The sequence below is a fragment of the Leuciscus leuciscus genome (genome assembly GCF_965113295.1).
Source record: "Leuciscus leuciscus genome assembly, chromosome: 15".
Taxonomy (NCBI): domain Eukaryota; kingdom Metazoa; phylum Chordata; class Actinopteri; order Cypriniformes; family Leuciscidae; genus Leuciscus; species Leuciscus leuciscus.
In genome coordinates this window covers 32,848,683-32,868,642 of record NC_138739.1, presented here as the reverse complement: position 1 = coordinate 32,868,642, position 19,960 = coordinate 32,848,683, and the positions used below count along the sequence as shown (strand labels likewise).

The 19,960-nt window shown below is 43.4% G+C and overlaps 1 protein-coding gene across 1 annotated transcript; it reads right to left on the bottom strand.

The window, feature by feature from the left end:
* Positions 1–1,024: 1,024 nt before the first annotated feature.
* Positions 1,025–17,763, bottom strand: capn8 (calpain 8). The gene is made up of 21 exons (XM_082138299.1): positions 17,476–17,763; positions 16,004–16,073; positions 12,746–12,864; positions 12,426–12,559; positions 12,058–12,226; positions 11,572–11,655; positions 11,403–11,488; positions 11,250–11,324; positions 11,012–11,172; positions 10,749–10,918; positions 10,369–10,380; positions 9,166–9,377; positions 8,945–8,981; positions 8,796–8,861; positions 8,650–8,707; positions 8,452–8,516; positions 7,977–8,045; positions 1,643–1,721; positions 1,398–1,514; positions 1,227–1,285; positions 1,025–1,136 (listed from the first exon to the last, which is right to left on the bottom strand). Exons 1-21 carry the CDS (start codon positions 17,710–17,712, stop codon positions 1,113–1,115), a joined length of 2,103 nt encoding a protein of 700 aa, XP_081994425.1. The 5' UTR covers positions 17,713–17,763; the 3' UTR covers positions 1,025–1,112.
* Positions 17,764–19,960: the final 2,197 nt, after the last annotated feature.

Genomic DNA, 19,960 nt, shown 5'->3' with positions numbered 1-19,960 from the left:
CGATTCTCTCTGACCAATCAGCAGTCTGCCGTGCTTTCACGTCACATTTTAGTATCGCCTCAGCCTCAGCAGGTACAGGTACAACTTTTACACAGTGGAAAACCAAACAGAGTCGAGTCGAGGCGAGCCGAGTCGAGTCGAGGCGAGGCGAGCCGAGGCGAGCTGGTACTGTGTAGTGGAAAAGCGCCACTAGTAGCTGTGCCAAGAGAAATCTGAATCATTCTCTTCCGAAACTTGCAGAGACGGAGAGTGTGAGTAGGAGCTGTCTATGAGCTAGGAGCAGGAGCAACTTTTGCTAAGTATTCTGATTAATTATTTTGTCATTTTGCCTCCACGTCCCCCCGATTGCCCGCGAGCTTCTCCTCCTGTCCATACGGTAATCTCTCTACTGTGCGACAGAGAGTCCCGTGGTTATGACGCAATCGTTAGCCTATTTTTACAAAAACTGCTTCTACGGGGCCATAACATAAGATAATGGAGCCTTTTATACATTTTAGTGTTTCTTTAGAAATAAATAATAATAAATAAGTCTTTAAACGCCTCAGATGTAAGGTTATTCGCTGTCAAAGTGACGCCAAAATGAATGGGAGTCAATGGAATGCTAACAGCAGGTGATGGTCTACTAATCAATGGCGGCCCCCGAGAAAGCTTCAGTTTCCGGCTGATAGATTAACCCCCTGGAGTATGACGACGTCAGGCTAGCACTTCTTACCTAGCAGCTAATAAATCGGAAGTCGCACATTCACAGGCCACCCATAAAAAAATAATCATACGGTAGCTATCTGTGAATTTAAATGTCTTTATATGCACTAACAAGATACCATTGTACCGCCATGTAAATACCATGCATGGTATAATTCAATGCGGTGGTCTATTAGTTTATGATTTTTACAGTAGAAACAATGTACTATGTTATTTTGGTGGAAACCATGGTATTTATTTGTAAACAGGACATAAAATCATCAAAATGAGTTACTTTGTAAATATGAAAATGTAAACAAATTGCCCATAAACCATCAACAAATTGAATTTTGAATTCAGTTCTTTATTTGCTGTGTCCTCCAGTTTAATTGCAGGAAATTGACTTCTTGTGAATTATGATAAGTGGATTTTCAACTGAGGGCCAAGCAGAGCCACTGCAACACACAAAACAACACATCTGTAAATGATAACACTACATTGAGAAGATAGAGAAATCAACATCCATGGTCACACTTGTGCATCACCTGCAAGATATCCAGCTCGATTTTCCCGGTCTCCTTCTTATCGAACGTTTTAAACATTTCTGTGTAGAGCACAGGTGAAAATGTTACAGTAAACCACTAATAAACAAACTGTCATAATTCCATTTCAAGCAATTTATTTAAACATTCTGGATAATCTTCAGCAAAACTTACTGAAGAGCATCTCCAGGCGAATCAGGCAGCCGACGAAGCAATCGAAGTCAATGGCGTACTGCTGATTGGCGTAACGTGAGATTATCACCTGAAGTACTTCGTTGTTCAGCTGGAACCCTGTAGAGAAAAATGCATGCAAGCATTACTTCACTCTATATTACAATCTATATATTATTATACTCTTTTAGAAGAAATGTATTCTTAATTCATTGTCTTCAATGGTCTGTCTAACATAGACTCATTACCTGCTTCCTTCACAGCATCTCTCATCTCATGCGAACTCATAGTGCCTGAGTTGTCTGTATCGTGGTTCTTAAAAATTTCCTGGTGAGGTATAACAGAAAATCCACATTCAAAAATAAACATCACTAAAAAATTAAGAATTGAGCAGAACAAAAATGTTGCTCTGTGGTAGGAATGCACAATATATCTTGTCGGTTATTAGTTCTCTTACGAGAGGTACTCTCGTACTGCGTAATATCTTACGCTAGGGGAAAATCTCTTTTCCGCGAGATACTGAAGCCAAAAAATTATCCTTAATTTTGAAATAATGTAAAACGCGTTGCGGCAGCATGCAGACACAGGCGAGACGGCTTGTGCGCCTATTGGCTGCCCTGCGGCAACTGCAGCAGCCTATCGATAAGGCCCACTCGTGACGTCAGCTCCAATGGGGGCGCTTCGCGCCCAATACGTCACGTCCCGCCAGAATGGGCGTGGTCTAGGGCTATAAACATAGCTTCGAGAGGCTAGCTCACTGATTTTTCATCTCTTCAGCGAAGCTCTCGCATCGCTGGATCCGGAGAGAAGCCGCGCCGTCTGAAAAAGCCTTTCAGCGGGACGAGTCGACACTCTGAAGCCGCTGGCCGCGCCGCCTTCAGTCGCCTTCCTGCTGCGCTATCCGGCGTTATATCCTTTCTCTGCTACTGTGTTTTGTGTATGTGTGTGTGCTCGCCGCCGCGACACACACTCTCATTGCACTAAAAGAGCCGGGCGTCTTTTTCAAGACGCCCCTTTCCTGAGGATCACGCAGCTCTCGCGCTCGCGCTCGCTGACGGCGACCGCCCTCACTGCGAGCCAGTTACTGCCTGGTGACTCTGAGGACTCACCTGGCATCCTTCTCCGAGACTGCTCCTCCGCCCCCCCCCCAACCCGCAAAGCTCGCCGGTGCGCCCGCTTGCCTTGCCTGCTTGGGGGATGATACCTGCTCTCCCTCTGTTCGAGCCGCGCAAACCGCGCCGTTCACAGGGGATGTCAGGAGCGGACGGTCACGGGGCTAGCTTTCTCTCTCCCTCTGTTCGAGCCGCGCAAACTGCGCCGTTCACAAGGGAGGCTGGAAGCGGACGATCGGGGTTAGTTTTTCTTTACGTTACAAGAAAGCTACCCTGCCCTTGCGCCCCATTCACGCGTCACTCACCGGCGAAAAGACAACTCAGTTCCCTGATTAGGCGACTGGAAACATCAATATTGCAGCAAACGAGCCTGTTGTAACACGCACGCTTGCAAGCAAACGCCGAAGAAAACATGTTGACGCTCTCTTATATGCTCATGCATCTATACACCTTTGTGTTCCCCCCCTGTGGCTCAGTGGCGGAATCTTAGGTTTTTCACACGAGGGACCGGGGTTCGAATCCCGGTCTAACGGCAGATATATTATGCCGCCAATGCTTCGCTCTGTCAGTTCCCTGAAAGGCGACTGCAGATGTGCATTTTGCAGCCAACGAGCGCGCTGTACAACCCGCTCGCCTGCACCCAAACACCGTTTCTATGGTTCCCGTGCGTCACTGGCGAAAGGAGAAAAGGGTGTTTTTAGCCCCGCTGCGGCCGGGCCGACCTCCACTCCTGACACATTTCTCATTCCCCTCTTAAGTTCAGGTGACTGGAAATGTCAATATTGCAGTGAGCCAGCCTGTTGTTTTGCACGCACGCCTGCAAACAAACGCCAGCATGTTGACGCTCTTTGATAATACTCGCGCTACTGAATGTCTATGTGTCTTCCTCTGTGGTCCAGTGGTAGATCATCAGATTTTCACGCGAGAGACCCGCGATCGAATCCCGGGTCTACCGGCAAAACACACTTTTTGCCGTCAATTCTCGCTCTGGCAGTTCCCTGAAAAGGCGACTGCAGATGTGTATTTTGCAGCCAACGAGCGCGTGGTACAACCCGTTCGCCTGCACCCAAACTCTGTTTCTATGGTTTCCGCCTCTGAAGTTCAGACGACTGGAAATGTCAATATTGCAGTGAACAAGCCTGCTGTAATACACGCACGCCTGCAAACAAACGCCAGCATGTTGACGCTTTCTGTTTCTATGGCAACTTCTCGCTCGTTCAGTTCCAGTAAATGCGACTGTTCCAGTGTATTCTGCAGTAAACAAGTCGGCGAAATAGCCCGCTTGCCTGCACACAAACGCCGCTTTTACGGCTACCCAGATAAATCCCATAAGAGTGTATTTTCTGGTGTCCCGGCCACGGCCGATGGTGTTACGAATGTAGACGAAATTCCTACACACAAACACAGCCCGTCACACAGGGCTCGCGCACATGAAATCGACCCAGGTCGATTGCGCATTAAACGTGGTAAATGTGCCCACTGCCCAGTGCCCACAAACACTACGTTCCGCATATCTCAAGGTTTCTGTAAAAACAAAACCAACGTGCATTCGCTCTGCTCAGGCGGACAATGCTCTCAGTGTTGTAAATGTGCCCGCTATCCCGCGCCCACGTTCACACATAGACATGACAGGTCCTACGGGACTCGCCCAGCCCTCCCCTCTCGGTTGACCACCGCAAAGGAGTCGAGCGCGGGCAATCTGCCCGCTGTTATCAGCGCGCCCCCTGCCTCGAAGCGCGACGCTTATGTTACAGCACACCGAAGCCCCTCTGTCGCTGAGCGACCAGAGCGCGCTCCGCATTCAGCCCCTAGCCATTCGTGCAGATGCATGGGCAAGGCTACCCGGGGGTTTTGAAGTGGGTGCTAGACATTATAGAAAGAGGCTATTCGCTACAGTTTCGCCGACGCCCTCGCCGTTATGTGACGCGCGTCGAAGCTACGGTAAAAACAGAAGTAGCACCACCTACTTCGAGCCGAAATTTTGAAACTGTTGAGCAAAGGGGCCATAGAGCCTTTATCTCAAGCTCAGAGTGAAGGAGGGCTATACAGCAGATACTTCCTGGTACTGAAAAAGACGGGGGTCTCAGACCCATACTAGATCTAAGGCAACTGAACAGAGTGCTTGCGAAGCAACAGTTCGGAATGCTCACGACCAGAAAAACCCTCACGCACATTCGCCGAGGAGATTGGTTTGTGTCAATAGATCTGAAAGACGCATATTTTCAAATACAAATAGCGTCACGTCACAGGCGACGTTTGAGATTCGCCTTCGAGGGCCAGGCATATCAGTGCTCAGTCCTACCGTTCGGCTTGTCTCTAGCCGCTCGCACCCCTCAGACTACAGGGCATGCGAGTATTGAACTACTTGGACGATTGGCTGATTCTAGCTCAATCTCACTCGGTGCTCATAGAGCACAGGACCATTTTGCTCGATCACCTCGAGAATCTGGGTCAATTGGGCGAAGAGTTCTCTGTCTCCCAGACAGATAATATCTTTTCTGGGCACAGAACTGGACTCGCTGTCTATGATAGCGCGACTGTCACCAGAGCGCGTACTAGACATTCAGCGCGCAGCGAGCTCTTTCCGCTGCGGCGCATCTGTCCCGCTCAAGAAATTTCAGAGGATGCTAGGTCTCATGGCCTCAGCATCATCAGTACTTCAGTTGGGCTTGCTTCGCATGCGCCCGCTACAGTTCTGGCTGAAAGCGCGAGTACCGCGCCGAGCGTGGGCTTCCGGTCTGCTTCGTCTCAAGGTCAATCAGAAATGCATCGCAGCTCTGAAACCTGGGAAAGCAAACGACTTGTACCAATCAGGTGTTAGCCTGGGGACTTCCTCGAGTGTGAAGGTAGTGTCTACGGACGCCTCCACCTTGGGATGGGGAGCACTGCTCAAGGGCAGACCGTTCTTCGGCCAATGGTCAGAACGGGAGAAGCTTCTACACATAAACTGCCTCGAAATGTTGGCAGTAGACAACGCACTGACGCGTTTTTGTCCCTAAATACGAGGACACCACGTCCTGGTCCGCTCGGACAACATGTCAGTGGTGTCCTACATAAATCGCCAGGGCGGCCTCAGGTCCCGAAACCTGCACAGGCTGACAGAACGCCTCCTGGTGTGGGCTCAGCGCAACCTGCTCTCACCGAGAGCAGCGCATGTGCCAGGGCTCCTGAACGTAGGACCGGACAGACTGTCCAGAAACAATGTTCCGACAGGCGAATGGCCTCTACACCCACAGACAGTCCAGCTGCTGTGGAAGAAATTCGGCAGAGCGGAAGTAGACCTGTTCGCGTCTCAAGAAAACGCTCACTGTCTGGAATTTTTCTCCAAGAGCAGGGACGCGCTGGCTCACGTATGGCCCCGCCGCCCGCTCTATGCCTTTCCTCCCGTCTTTCTCCTGCCTCAGGTGATAGAACGGATCAGAGAAGGATGCTCAGTGCTACTCGTAGCGCCGTTCTGGAAAAACCAACCCTGGTTCCCAGTTCTGATGCAGCTAGCAAGCACTGCCCCACGGCCAGTGCCAGTGAGGAGGGACCTCCTCTCTCAGGCCAAGGGCTCGTTTTGGCATCCGCGCCCAGAGCTGTGGTCCCTTCATGTTTGGGCCATCAACGGGTACCCGCTGACCTCCCCAAGCGGAGTGTTAAACACGATCACGCAGGCTAGAGCTCCGTCTATGCGACGTCTCTATTCCTCGAAATGGTCAGTGTTCTCCAGCTGATGCACGGCTCGTGGCGTGTCGCCCCTAGACTGTGGGGTGACGGAGGTTCTCTCCTTCCTACAAGAGCTGTTGGACAAGGGCAGGACCCCTTCCACGCTCAAAGTGTATGTGGCGGCCATAGCAGCGTTCTCAAAAACAACGCTGGGTCAGTCAGTAGGAAGGAACGATTTAGTCATCGTCTTCCTTAGAGGAGCTAAGAGACTGAATCCTCCCAGGCCTCCCTCAGTCCCTGTATGGAACCTTTCTACAGTGCTGGAAGCCATGAAAGGTGACGCATTCGAGCCTTTACAGACGATTGATCTTAAACACCTGTCTTTCAAGACAGTGTTTCTTCTGGCTCTCGCTTCAGTGAAGCGCACAGGGGACTTACACGCGCTCTCAGTAAGCGCGACGTGTATGGAGTTTGGGCCTAATGACTCAAGAGTTATACTCAAACCTAAGCACGGTTATGTTCCAAAATCCCTCAACACACCGTTTAGGGCGCAGGTCATTCCCTGTCAGCCTTACCGGTCTCTGACGAGGAAGGAGACGCAAGCTTCCTTTGCCCAGTCAGAGCATTAAGAGCTTATGTGTCTCGCACGTCTGTTTTCAGACAGACAGAGCAGCTCTTTGTTTTCACTCTACGGACGTTCTAAGGGACTTGCCGTGTCGAAACAGAGCCTATCCAGTTGGATAGTTGATGCTATAGCGCTGGCTTATACCTCTAAGGGCTTACAGTGCCCATTTGGAGTCAGAGCACACTCCACGAGAGGCGTGGCCTCGTCGTGGGCTTGGTCTAGTGGGATTGCCTTGCAAGATATCTGTATGGCGGCAGGCTGGGCCTCCCCGTCTACATTTATAAGGTTTTATAACCTAGAGGTTCCCGCCTTGCAGGCTAAGCTGCTTTCGGTCTAAAATCGGTACTGTCTGCCCTGATGTGTTCGGGCCAGAATACTGAAACTGCTTGAGCAAATGCTCGCTGTTGGATCGCGCAGCTCTATGGGCAGTGTGTAAGACCCACTATATTCGTCAGTCCAGGCCGGGGGTCGCCCTGACTGTACGATCAGTATAACTGCTCCTTATAAGATGTTATATTATTACAGGAATGATGCTATTCTAGCCACTCTTTCCTGGGCTCTCTGTGAGTCCATTATGATCATGTACTATATGAGCCCGGGCACTTGCCCTTGGGACTTTGGTGCTGGATCTTAGCATGCACGGCGTTTTACACTGTTTCCCCTAGCGTAAGATATTACGCAGTACGAGAGTACCTCTCGTAAGAGAACGTACTCGGTTACTAACGTAACCTCGGTTCTCTCTAGAGAGGAAACGAGTACTGCGTATCTTGCCGTGCCTGCACACGCTCTGGTTCGCTTCGGCGATGAAAAACCAGTGAGCTAGCCTCTCGAAGCTATGTTTATAGCCCTAGACCACGCCCATTCTGGCGGGACGTGACGTATTGGGCGCGAAGCGCCCCCATTGGAGCTGACGTCACGAGTGGGCCTTATCGATAGGCTGCTGCAGTTGCCGCAGGGCAGCCAATAGGCGCACAAGCCGTCTCGCCTGTGTCTGCATGCTGCCGCAACGCGTTTTACATTATTTCAAAATTAAGGATAATTTTTTGGCTTCAGTATCTCGCGGAAAAGAGATTTTCCCCTAGCGTAAGATATTACGCAGTACTCGTTTCCTCTCTAGAGAGAACCGAGGTTACGTTAGTAACCGAGTACGTTTCTTTTTAATTGATCTGAAATATTATAGTATAATAAATATTATACCAAATATCTCTGAATCTTTGTCCACAGTGTGTGAAACTCCACAAGGCCAAGTTTGCCGCTGCCATCTCTCTGGACTGAGGTCAAAGGTTATAGCTGGGTTATGATGATTACATGAGTACAATGAAAGGATGTTATGTTGCGTACACTTAAAACATTTAGATAATCCGTGTTTAAATTCCTTAATGATGTTCGCAAATCGCAGGCAGTTTGTGAGTTGAAGAAAAGCTAATAACTAAATGTAAAATCAAAATGAATAAATATTTTTAACATAAAAACAATCAAAATAACACTTACCAAAACTATATTTAAAAAAAAAAAGTTATATAAGATATGGGAAATGGTCATCAGAGAACCGTGAACATGCGAATGCGTTGTCAAATTATTGAAATCTCAGGGGGTAGAATTTTTTTTATTAATCCCTACATTAATCCATGTAGTATCTATACATTCATATTATCTAGTGAGGTAAGGATACATCTAGCAGGCTGATAATGTGGCGACAGGTTTCCATACTGAATCCATCTGTCTTCAGATTGGTTCCTGTGTGAAATACCACAAAACATTGAAAAAAATGACCAGCACAGACTGTTGAACAAGGGGCTTTCAAATGCAAATTCAAATATCTATATATTTATATAAATTCAAATAAAAATAGAAAAGTGTGTTTTCCTACGTTTCGAAATAACACTGTCCAGGGTCTGCTGTAGTTCAAACACAGACACCTCTGAGTCCTGCAGAGTAAAGGTAAGATCATGCAACTGGGAAAAATAAAATGATAATTACCCCAAACTAAAAAATATATATTATCATGTGCATTACATTTCCAGCAATCTGTTTGAAAAGGTGTTTGAAATGTGGGTCCACATCACTCTCGGATATGTATTGCTGGGAAAGAAAAAAAATACTTTAAGTAAAAAATAATAATATATATGTATAATATACGCTATGTTTGTAAATGATAAATTCACCCTTTTTATATCTGCACTGATCTCTGCATCCATCGGGCTGCAGGGACGAGAGTCAGAAATACATCCATCATGCATTTGGGTGCAAATACAAGAATGTTTAAGGAACAATTATGATTTATTGGTCAGACAAACACATAGCAAGCAGATGTGTTAGTGTTACTATCAAAACCCGTGCAACATCACCACCATGTGGTCTAAAACTAGAACAGTTTGGAACTCACTTGGCACCAGCCTCTTTCTCTGTGAACAAACGCAGTATGAAGCTTCCCTTGCGGTGCGGCTCGAAAGTGGAGGGGATGATGACGTATTCCCCAGGAGGCAGTTTGAAGCGCTCGCTCATCTCTCGCAGGTTGATGAAGGTGCTGCTCATTGCAATGGACCGCTGACGCAGCAGTACGTCAGGACCGAGATGAATATTGTTGCTACCCTTAAACTGCAACGGATGAAATTATATCTGAAAACTTGTTCCATATTGGTGAATGGTGATGGAAAAAAGTAAGAAATAGTATGTTAGAAAATCATATTTTAATACTTTTGCATTCGATCACAAAGGATAGCGTTCCCTTAAGAAACTTTGCATTCTTTCCTAATGGATTGCGTTCCTCTGAGAAACTTTGCGTTCTCTCCCAAAGGATTGCGTTCCTCTGAGAAACTTTGTGTTCTCTCCCGAAGGATTGCGTTCCACTGAGAAACTTTGCGTTCTCTCCCGAAGGATTGCGTTCCACTGAGAAACATTGCGTTCTCTCCCGAAGGATTGCGTTCCACTGAGAAACTTTGCGTTCTCTCCCGAAGGATTGCGTTCCACTGAGAAACTTTGCGTTCTCTCCCAAAGGATTGCGTTCCTCTGAGAAATTGTGCATTCTCTCCCAAAGGATTGCGTTCCTCTGAGAAACTTTGCGTTCTCTCCCAAAAGATTGCGTTCCCCCAAGAAACTTTGCATTCTCTCCCAAAGGATAGCGTTCCTCTAAGAAACTTTGCGTTCTCTCCCAAAAGATTGCGTTCCTCTGAGAAACTTTGCTTTCTCTCCCAATGGATTTCCCCCGAGAAACATTGCGTTCTTTCATAAAGGATTGCGTTCCTCTGAAAAACTTGGCATCTCTCCCAAAGGATTGCGTTCTCTCCCAAAGAATTGCATTCCCCAGAGAAACTTTGTGTTCTCTCCCAAAGGATTGCGTTCCCCCAAACTTTGCGTTCTCTCCCAAAGAATTGCTTTCCCTCAAGAAACTTTGTGTTCTCTCCCAAATAATTGCTTTCCCTCAAGAAATGTTGTGTTCTCTCCCAAAAGGAGAGAGTTTTGCAAAGAACGCAAAAGCATTGAAATATTTTTTAGCATCACAATGCCCCTTCAGGGGCTCCGTAGTATCGTATTTATGAAAGAATGACTGGTTACTCTTATGTACAAAACATGTAGAGCTCATACACACCTCATCTGGAACCTGAAAAACACCAAAGAATATTATATTATTCAAATAATATAATATTATATAATATTATATATTATAATGTTCAAATTCATACATGTTCACGATAAAAAAATATTCTGTGGTAATATTGATGGTTATGTTCATGGAAAAAATCTGTTGTATAATGTGTCATTTTGCGATTAATCTCGGAGCCGGTTGGTTTGGTTCATGAATTGTTTTAATCTGTATGGAGAAAATGAATAGGAAAGACACTTCTAGAACCAAGACTACTGAACAAGTGGTCGCAAGGTTGATGGTACTGTTGGTTAAGTTATTTTTGGTGTTGATGGTAATGTTGTTTCCAGTTGCAATGTTATTACTGATTGTATTTAACCAGTTACCTTATAGATGGCAAAGCCAATGGTGTTCAGGTCTCGTCCAAACCGCTTGTCTTTACGACCATCTTTCTGCATCAGACCCACAAGGAAAGTGCATCCATCTTCTCCATCATAGGGATCATCATCTGCATCCTCCAGCTTGATCACAAACTGAGGGTTTGAGCAGAATGTAGCTAGAGAGGAGAAACCAAATGGTTGGACGGTGGAACAAAAACAACTTTAAAAACAAATTTGGTTTCAAGCACATGCATCTTGATTTGATATACCTGGGTTGTTCCTGCAGCCTCCTGCGGTGGAGCCCACCCTCCAGTTGCCTTCAAACTGGCTGTAGTTCCAGCGGCTCACATCCTCACTTGAAAGAGTGTCTGGAGTCAGATTACAGATCTCCAACTTGGAGAACTGCTGTATGAAGTCAGAATACGCCATCCTGACAGGACGAGGAAGATTTGTCAACCAAGGTAATTGTTACGTTGTTGAGGGTTAAAAAATCTCAAGTTCTCTTACCAGAACTCTCCATCTTCAGCTGAATGATCCAGTTTCGCTTTCTCATCTGGTAGGATGCTATCCCATTCTTTTGAACTGAGGAAGAGATGGTAAACATTTTACAGGACTCTAAAGACTGATGTTGAACTAGTACGATCTGTTTAGGGAACTAACTCATCACTCCAAGGGCCTGTCCACTCCACCTGACCCCACGGGTTCCTGATACGCACCAGTTCAACCGTATTACCTTTGAAGTGAACCTGCATGTAAGGTGACAATCATTAGATCTACTTCAAATTATTCCTTTCGAATCCATATTTCAGCATCAGTGGCGATGTCTGACCTCCTCTGCGGCCGTGACGGAGTAGGCATGACCCTTCACCAGCTTCAGACTCGTCACCGCCTCCGTCTCATAGGAACTGGAAATCTGCTCAATCATTAACAAATTATTTCTATTCGCTTTTCCCACATTAGAGCAATGGCATGACCATTTAAAATGTTTGGGTTAGTCAATTGTCTTTTTAAGAAATTAATACTTAAATATTCAGCCACAAGTGAGCTAACATTTGATATTTCCACACACAAAATCCTTTAAATATGGGTGAGACTAACCTATTTGCATATGTGGCAAGTATTCTTAGTAAGTCGCCTGCAAAACATCCTTGAAGCACATGCAAATTGTTCGGTCTCAAAAGAAAATTAGTCTCCAGCTTTAATCTGGATCTTCATAAATAAGAGCTTTGGGTATCTAAAGTGTGTTTGTTAAGTATACCACAGCTCCAACAAAACATTTATCTGAATGTATTATGTATTAATCACTACGACTCACATCAATGGAGCAGCCCAGTAATGAGCCCAGCGTCAGGGCTTTCTGCATGATCTTAAACAGGTACGGAGGAGCTTTGCTCAGCTCATAGTTCTCAGCGATGCCTCCGGTGAAATCCTCAAAACCCTCAGTGGTCGTACCACCCGACAGGGCTTCATATGACCCGGTTACCCTTCAAAACAAGGTAGAAATCAGCGTCACCGGTTGGAATGTCACGGATATGTGATGTTGGATGAACATTGTGTATTTTGTAGGCTGTGGTTGTAGGCAGAGTGTTTACCAAGCATTTCAGATGACTCGTATCATGTTCAACATTGCAGTTCAGGTAAGTAGTAGCAGGTAATGTTAAATGAATAAACACACACACTCACTTTGCATAGGCCTTCTCCAGTAGAGCGCTCCAAAACTCAGAGCCCTCGGCGGAGTGAACAAACAGCAGCTTCCCATCTCTGGTGGGCAGCCGGTCATCAATGACCACATCCACCCATACACCGTACTGCCAGAACTGAAGAGACGAGAACAACACATCAGTCTGACAGTGTCCCTTTAATCTGTCATTGAAATTATAATATGATCATATGGTGCATCGTAAGAACTACTTGAATGAAGTATTGACCATTCCCCCCAGGTTTAAATTAGACTTTAAATCCCAGATCTTCAATGTGGACTCAGTCTGTTTGTATGTCCTGACCTGAAAGTGAAAGATGCCGCTATAGTCCTCCGTAAAACTCTGTCCAGGTGGAACTACACGTTCCAGAATCTCATTATCCAGAGTCAGAGATGCAATGGCTGCCAGCAACCAACAGTCACCTGCCAATGTATCATCATTAAATATGTGTTGAGCCTTGAGCTAATGATATCATGCAAAATAACTTTGTGCATTAATTACAGCGATAGTCTTGCAGGATCAAGCTGGTCTTCAGTGTTTTGCTCAATGAGTATCCTGGGCGTATTTGTATTGCTCAGTGCTAATGGTTCATGGATCAACCATTGTGGGGTTTGAACCTACAACCTTCAAGCTTAAGTCTTTAACCACGCCCATGTTTTTCCACAACAGAAGTTGTGCACTTTTATGGCGCGTTTCCACTGAGCAGTAGGGTACGGTACGGTACAGTACGGTACGGTTCGGGTCTGTTAACCATGATCTGGCTAGCGTTTCCACTGCCAACAGTACCCTTACTTGATGGGCGTGGTGTTTCGATCGACGTCATTTTCGCGCGAAGAAGAACATAGTAAACTACAATGGATGACATATACAGCAGATCTTGTTCTTGCTCCTCGACATGTTTGTCACAAGAAGACAAGCGCCGACATTAGGCTTTTCTCAATATTAAGTACGCAAAGTTTGTACTTGCCATGTGCGACTCCTACATGCAAATGGTACAGCGCGTTCTTAAAAGGTCACCCAGCTCGCTCTGCTACTCCGGTTATCTCTGTTACTCTGTATGTACATTTTAAGCAACAATAAAACGAAATATGTTATAAAACACTACTCTGCCTCTTTTCGTTTTCATTTAAATAAATTAAACATTATAGGGACACAAATGTGGTTCATGCACAACGCATATTGATTATTCACTGCACGTTATACGTTATTCTATTTAACGTTATAACAAAACGAAATTTAAAACACAACCCTAACGTTACCTCTTTTCGTTTAAATAATACAAATAATTACACATATTACAGGCAATATATGCATTTGTACAAATGTTGCAATAAACATCAGTGTTAATCTTGTAATAAGAAAATGACAAGAAACCATATTTCTTTTTGTAAAATTTCAGTTTTATCAATAATAGCCAATATAAAAGTTTAAGTAAAAGGTACAAGAAGCTATACAATAAGAAATAAAGCAAACAATTCAGTCAAATGTCCAAATGCTGCGCTCTAATCTAACATTACAACAGTAAAGTTAAATACAAATAGCCTATAATATGAAACTAAACTTAGCCCTCGGCCAAAACGATTGACAGGGAACGAATTATATATTCACGAGACCAAAGATCGCCCGTTAGGTCTGCACAAGACGAATTATTATATCTCATGTTTAACCACTACCGTCGGAGTCATCGGCGAACGTCAGAAGAACTTAGCCGAGGAAAGGCTCATCCAGCCGGGAAACATGAGCGCCGAGCGCCCGCTGATCGCATGGATCTCACAACCGGGGAAAAACAAATAATCTTTATAAATAAACCACAGATTTGAGCTTTAAACAACTACATTCTCGCCTGAAAAACTCTTAAAATTACATTTCGTGACACAGTAACAGTAGTATTATATTAAACTGTATATTAAAAAATGGCGCTTCTTATGTTGTCATTCCCCTCGTCGTAGCACGCGCAAGTGACGATTCTCTGTCAACCAATCAACGTCCTGCAGTGAGTCTAGCTCCACCTTTTAGTACCGTACCACTGTGCTAGGTACCCCAACGGAAGGGTACCCAAAAAGTGGTACGGTACGGTTCGGCTTTTTGGTACCATTCTCAACTTTTGGCAGTGGAAACGCAAATAAAAGGGTACCGACCCGTACCGTACCGTACTGTACCGCTCGGTGGAAACGCGCCATTAGTGTGAGGTAACGTTAATTAGCGGTTGCTGAAGCTAGCATCATTATTATTATTGCTCCATACTTTGTTCTTAACTACTTACCACTAACACTCGAGCATGTATTTCATCCCACATCACATCCTCCATATTTCAGTGCTTTTGCATTCGCTTGCAAAACTTTTGCATTCTGTTGCGGATTTTACACTCCCCCAAGAAACTTTTCATTCGCTTGCGCAACTTTTGTGTTCTTTTGCAAAAAAAAAAGAAAAATTGCGTTCCCCGGAGAAACTTTACATTTGCTTACTCATCTTTTGCGTTCTCTTGCAAAAAAAATTGCGTTCTCCAGAGAAACTTTTCATTAGCTTGCACAACTTTTCTACGGAGCCCCTAAAGTGATATGATGATGTAAAAAAACATGTGACGGGAGGATATATGTCAAATATATGTCAATGCTTTTGCATTCTCTAGCAAAAGTTTGCGTTCCACTGAGAAACTGCATTTGCTAGCAAACCTTTTGAGCTCTTTATGAGTGAATGTAAACTTTTTTGGGGGGAACGCAAAAGCATTGACATACTTTTTTTCTTCCCGCCAAATATTTTTTTCTACCACTATGTACGTTTGTGTTCTCTTGCAAAAATATCACATTCCCTGTATAACTTTGCATTTGCTGTGAATTTCTTGGGGGAGCGAAAAATGCATTAACATATAATTTTTCTTCCCATCTAATATTTCTTCCATGACCATTTCCTCTTGGGGGCTCTGTACAATTTTACATGTCTCTTTTTTTTTTTTTTGTATATTGTTTTTTTGCTGATTTTCCTTTTATTTTGACAGGACAGTAGAGAGATGACAGGAAACGAGGTGGGAGAGAGACGGGGGATGGGATCGGGAAAGGTCCACGAGCCGGGACTCGAACTCGGACCGCCCAAGCGCAAAGGCGTTACATATGTTGGCGCACTGACCACGAGGCCATTGGCGCCGACCATGTCTCTTTTTGTTTGAACAAACAAAATGGCTCTATGGTGTTAATTTATCATATTAAGAAATTTGAATATTTGTGAAGCTGCATGTAAAGGGTTTATACTCGTTGTGTCATTGTGGTTAGCACCGCACAATACGAGTCTGTGTGAGTTTGGGGTGGAGGACAGTGTACTCAAGTCAACATAAAGCAGACACACCAGCAGATATCATACAGGTAACTAAACACCTCATTATATATCATTATAACAAATTCAACCGATCCTGAAATTCCGTATTCATCATGTTTGTTGATGATGCAGTTCAGTAATAATGTCTTCACCTGTATTGACCACCATGTTAGTGAGAATCCTAAATGATTCATTGTATTCCTCTACAGGCCACACCCGAACACTATTGTGACCAAAAGGATCTTTTCTTACCTAAAGCTCCCTGGCAGATGTCCGTCCGCTTGGCGCCGTCCACAATGAACTCGGGGTTTGAGCACAGCTCCTTTAAAAACGGAAAATTTGAGCATAATTACATTTGATATTATTACGTTTTGCAATGGTACACATGAGTAACAATATGTTTTATTTGCTCTTAGCAAACTTAGCATTTAAAAGGTTCAGTTGATCAATTGTGTGGTTGCTACTGTACACATAAAAGAAAAAAATACAGATAAAAGTGTTTGTTTATAGGCTTATAACAATGCAAACCGATGAGCAGGGAGTATGCTTGTTGTAAGTATCAACACACACACACACACACACACACACACACACACACACACACACACACACACACACACACACACACACACACACACACACACACACACACACACACACACACACACACAAAGATCCTTCTCACACCTGAAGAGAAACCTGAGCTGCCATCAGTTACCATAGTGAACCCATACAGAACAATACATGTTTTGCATATCAGATAAGCTGTAAAAATGTTTTATGTCCTATCAACATTTTTCTTTTTAATATATATATATATATATATATATATATACAATTTTAATTAAAAATATATAGACCTGTATATATAATAATTCTAAATAATTATTGTTTTAAAATGTTTGTCATTTGTATTCTTTGAATTTCTGCTTGATTTAGTTATTCAATTCATAGTGGTTAAAAAAGTGCAATGAACGTTTTACATGAAGTTATTGGAATTTTTGTTTCACTTTGGTTTTATTAAAATTCAAAGGCAGCAATTAAACATACATTTTCAATTTTACCATTTTTTAAAATTATTTTATTTAATAGTACCTATTATTAATTACTAAAACTCCTCCCATTGTTCCTTGTGAATGGAAATATCACCTTAAAGACTTGAAAAAATACTCTACAAAAATATGTAATTAAAATTATAACACACAAGGATGACAAAAACAATATAAAAAATATGATTAATATATAATATTATTTAATATTGATATTAATATTTTCAATTTACCTTACTACTCTTGAATTAACCTCACTACTTTTTTTATTTTACTCTTCTTTTTTTATTTTAATGAAGTAACTGGGTAAAAAGTATTTAAGATTCTATAAAAAAAGATTCTATAAAACAAACAAAGATCACAAAAACACGCCTTTATATTTGTCTAAACTCCACCTGTGCAAAGAAAGCACACACACATAACTTAGCATAGACATAATGATTTTTTAACTGTATATTCTATCCCCTAAGCCTACCCATCACAGAAATCTTTCTGCATTTTTACATTTTCAAAAAACATCATTCTGTATGATTTATGAGCTGTTTTCCTCAAGGGGAACAAAAAATGTCCACACAAGGTCAAGGATTTCAGATACTGCCATTGTGTGGGGACATTATGTCCCCATAACGTAGGGTTTACCTGAAGCACATACACACACAGAGGACATTACAGTACCTTTGGTCTCTTCCACTGCACTCCTTTGGTCTTGAAGGAGAACCGCCCGAGTTCATTGTATCCCAGAGAGTCAGATTCAGCAGGGAAGGTCGGGTCACAGAACAGGGTTCTTTTCGCCAGACATTCCCGCTTCAGGCTCTCATAGTCCTGCTTATTGAAGGGAACCGCATTCTCATTTGTTCCCACTCCTTCTCCTCTGTCCTGCCTCCTAGAAAGAACCTTTGCAATATTAGACATGTTGCCCTGTAGTCGTCCTCTAGTGTTTGAGTGTTTGTGTGAGACAGATGCTGGTTTTAATGTGAGAGAGGCTATATGGTGAACATGGGCGGAGTCACACTCACCTGTCAGCGGATCGGGGCAGGTGTTGCTTTCACACTGGTTTAGCATCATGTTACCCTGTGAAGAAAACTGTTGAGCAAGTATATGCTTTTCGTTACCTTCTCACTTCAGATTCTTTCAAAGTATATTCATTTCACTACATTAGTACTTACCAATAGTTGCACTGTAACACGAGTCTTGTATAAAGTGGGACTCAATACACTGAATTCAGACCTCTTTTGTTTCTATTGTTCTTTATTTTTTATTTTTTGGGGGGAGACCTGGGCTGGTTTTCACAATTTTAGTCCAGTGAACATTTTTCAGGGTGGGTTTCATTATGAAATGCAGTTTCTACTCATACCTTAACGTCTTGGCTGCAAAAAAAAAAGAAAGAAAAGATTTTACAGTGTTGTTGCCCTCTCAAAACATACACATTGACCTTTTGTGATGGCATCCCCCATATTGTCACATTGGGAAACTGCTGCTTATTGACACTTATTATATATTAATATTTTTGAGATGAATAAGTCTGTCGTGCGTTAATGGCGCAGACTAATAGGTCCTTAACTCAATCTGCTTGCAATCACATCATTCTCTACAGGGCACAGCTGATTGGTTCCTGCTGTATCAGTAGCCAATGAGCTCGCTGCTCATCCTTCAAACACTTGGTCAGCATTTTCTTGTAGCAGTTGCAGCGTGCTTTCAGAAACCCTCCACCTTCCCCATGTCCCGTACTTGCTCTGCAGCAGAAGCAACAACCAACAGCAGCAATAATAGCAGCAGCAGGAATAATGCCAGTGTGGCTTCACTATGCTCCCTTGTTTCCACAACAACTAGCAAAAATATTATGGAACTATGCTTGGATCTACACCATGGCCAGACACCCAAACATCACACCCATATGATTTGTGAAACATTTAGAGTCAAAACTACAGGCATGTAGTCCTTCCTAACAGCTCCTACTTCCAGTTCATCCTCTGTCAAGTCGAGTTTTTTTTTTTTTTTTTTTTTTTTACTCCAGACTCAGTAACCATTTCTATATTAACTTTAATTTATAGATGACAGAGCAGGAAACAATATTTGCCTTAATATTTGAATTACGGGGCCAGGGCAAAACCATTAAAGGGGGGTGCATGGCCAAGCGTTTTATTATGCAAATTCGAAACCTAATAGATAGCCTAGGGCTAGGCTACTACAATTTGCGCTGTCCAACAAATTGTAAATGCTTATGCTTAAATAACATCGCCAAACGTTGCAATTGGGATTTCACACTATAGCTTTTATTTTCTGTATATTGCATTTTTGTTAGTATATGGTTAACTAATTTCATAACTGAAACACTAACTTCCTCTCACACAAAGATAAAGTGTTGCCGTCTAATTTCGTCCCCTTGTTGAGATTGCGGCTGCCACAAAAACTGCGGTCACTGCAGAGCCAGATGACGACCAGCTCCACCTCTGTGGACATAATGGGCGGAGTTACGTTTAGCTGTAGGGTGAGGGTGTGGTTGAAAAATCTAGCTCCGCCTATTTACGTTCAGCGAGGGGGAGCTGGACGTCAAGCTCCACCCAAAGGAAATCGAAACTTCATTTGAGAATGTTCATGGTCTATCCAGTAGTGCTTAGCTTACTGTATTTGAAATATAACTCGGTGCGAGTAGCTAATAAAATACATACTTTAATGACACGGCATTTTATCAACATGAATCAAAACGTATGCAGACCATACACTGTAAAAAAATAAAAAATAAAAAAAAAGGGTTAAGAGACGTCTAAGTCGTCTAAATCCGATAGGTGGCGCTGTTGTGCAGCTAATTGAGTATTGAGCTTGCCCCTCCACCGTTATGTAGCCTAGAAAATATCAGAATGAACATGTGAACAAATATAGGCCTAAGTTATGTTCGCACAAGTAGCTTAATTAAACTCAAAATTCCTTTAATTAGATATCGGCGCTTCGCCGCAGTGCCATTGCAAAATAAAAGTAGATTAAATGTAGCTAAACAATAAGATATTATTTGAAATTTAGCTTAAATAGTATTTTATATAATTTTGTAGTAGGCTATACCAAATTGCTACCTGTAGCAATAATAATTCTTGATCAGTCAGATAAGATATGGTCACTGTTGTCGCAGCGATGGCCTACAGTAGCTGCAGCTGTCAGTGTATTT

What these genes read in the sequence shown, in the direction of transcription:
- capn8 (XM_082138299.1), bottom strand. Translation starts at nt 17,712, where the DNA reads ATGTCTAATATTGCAAAGGTTCTTTCTAGGAGGCAGGACAGAGGAGAA. An exon ending in GGACAGTGTTATTTCGAAAC is followed by an intron (nt 8,517 to 8,649) that starts GTAGGAAAACAC and finishes TATTTCACACAG; the next exon opens with GAACCAATCTGAAGACAGAT. An exon ending in TCGAGCTGGATATCTTGCAG is followed by an intron (nt 1,137 to 1,226) that starts GTGATGCACAAG and finishes TGTGTGTTGCAG; the next exon opens with TGGCTCTGCTTGGCCCTCAG.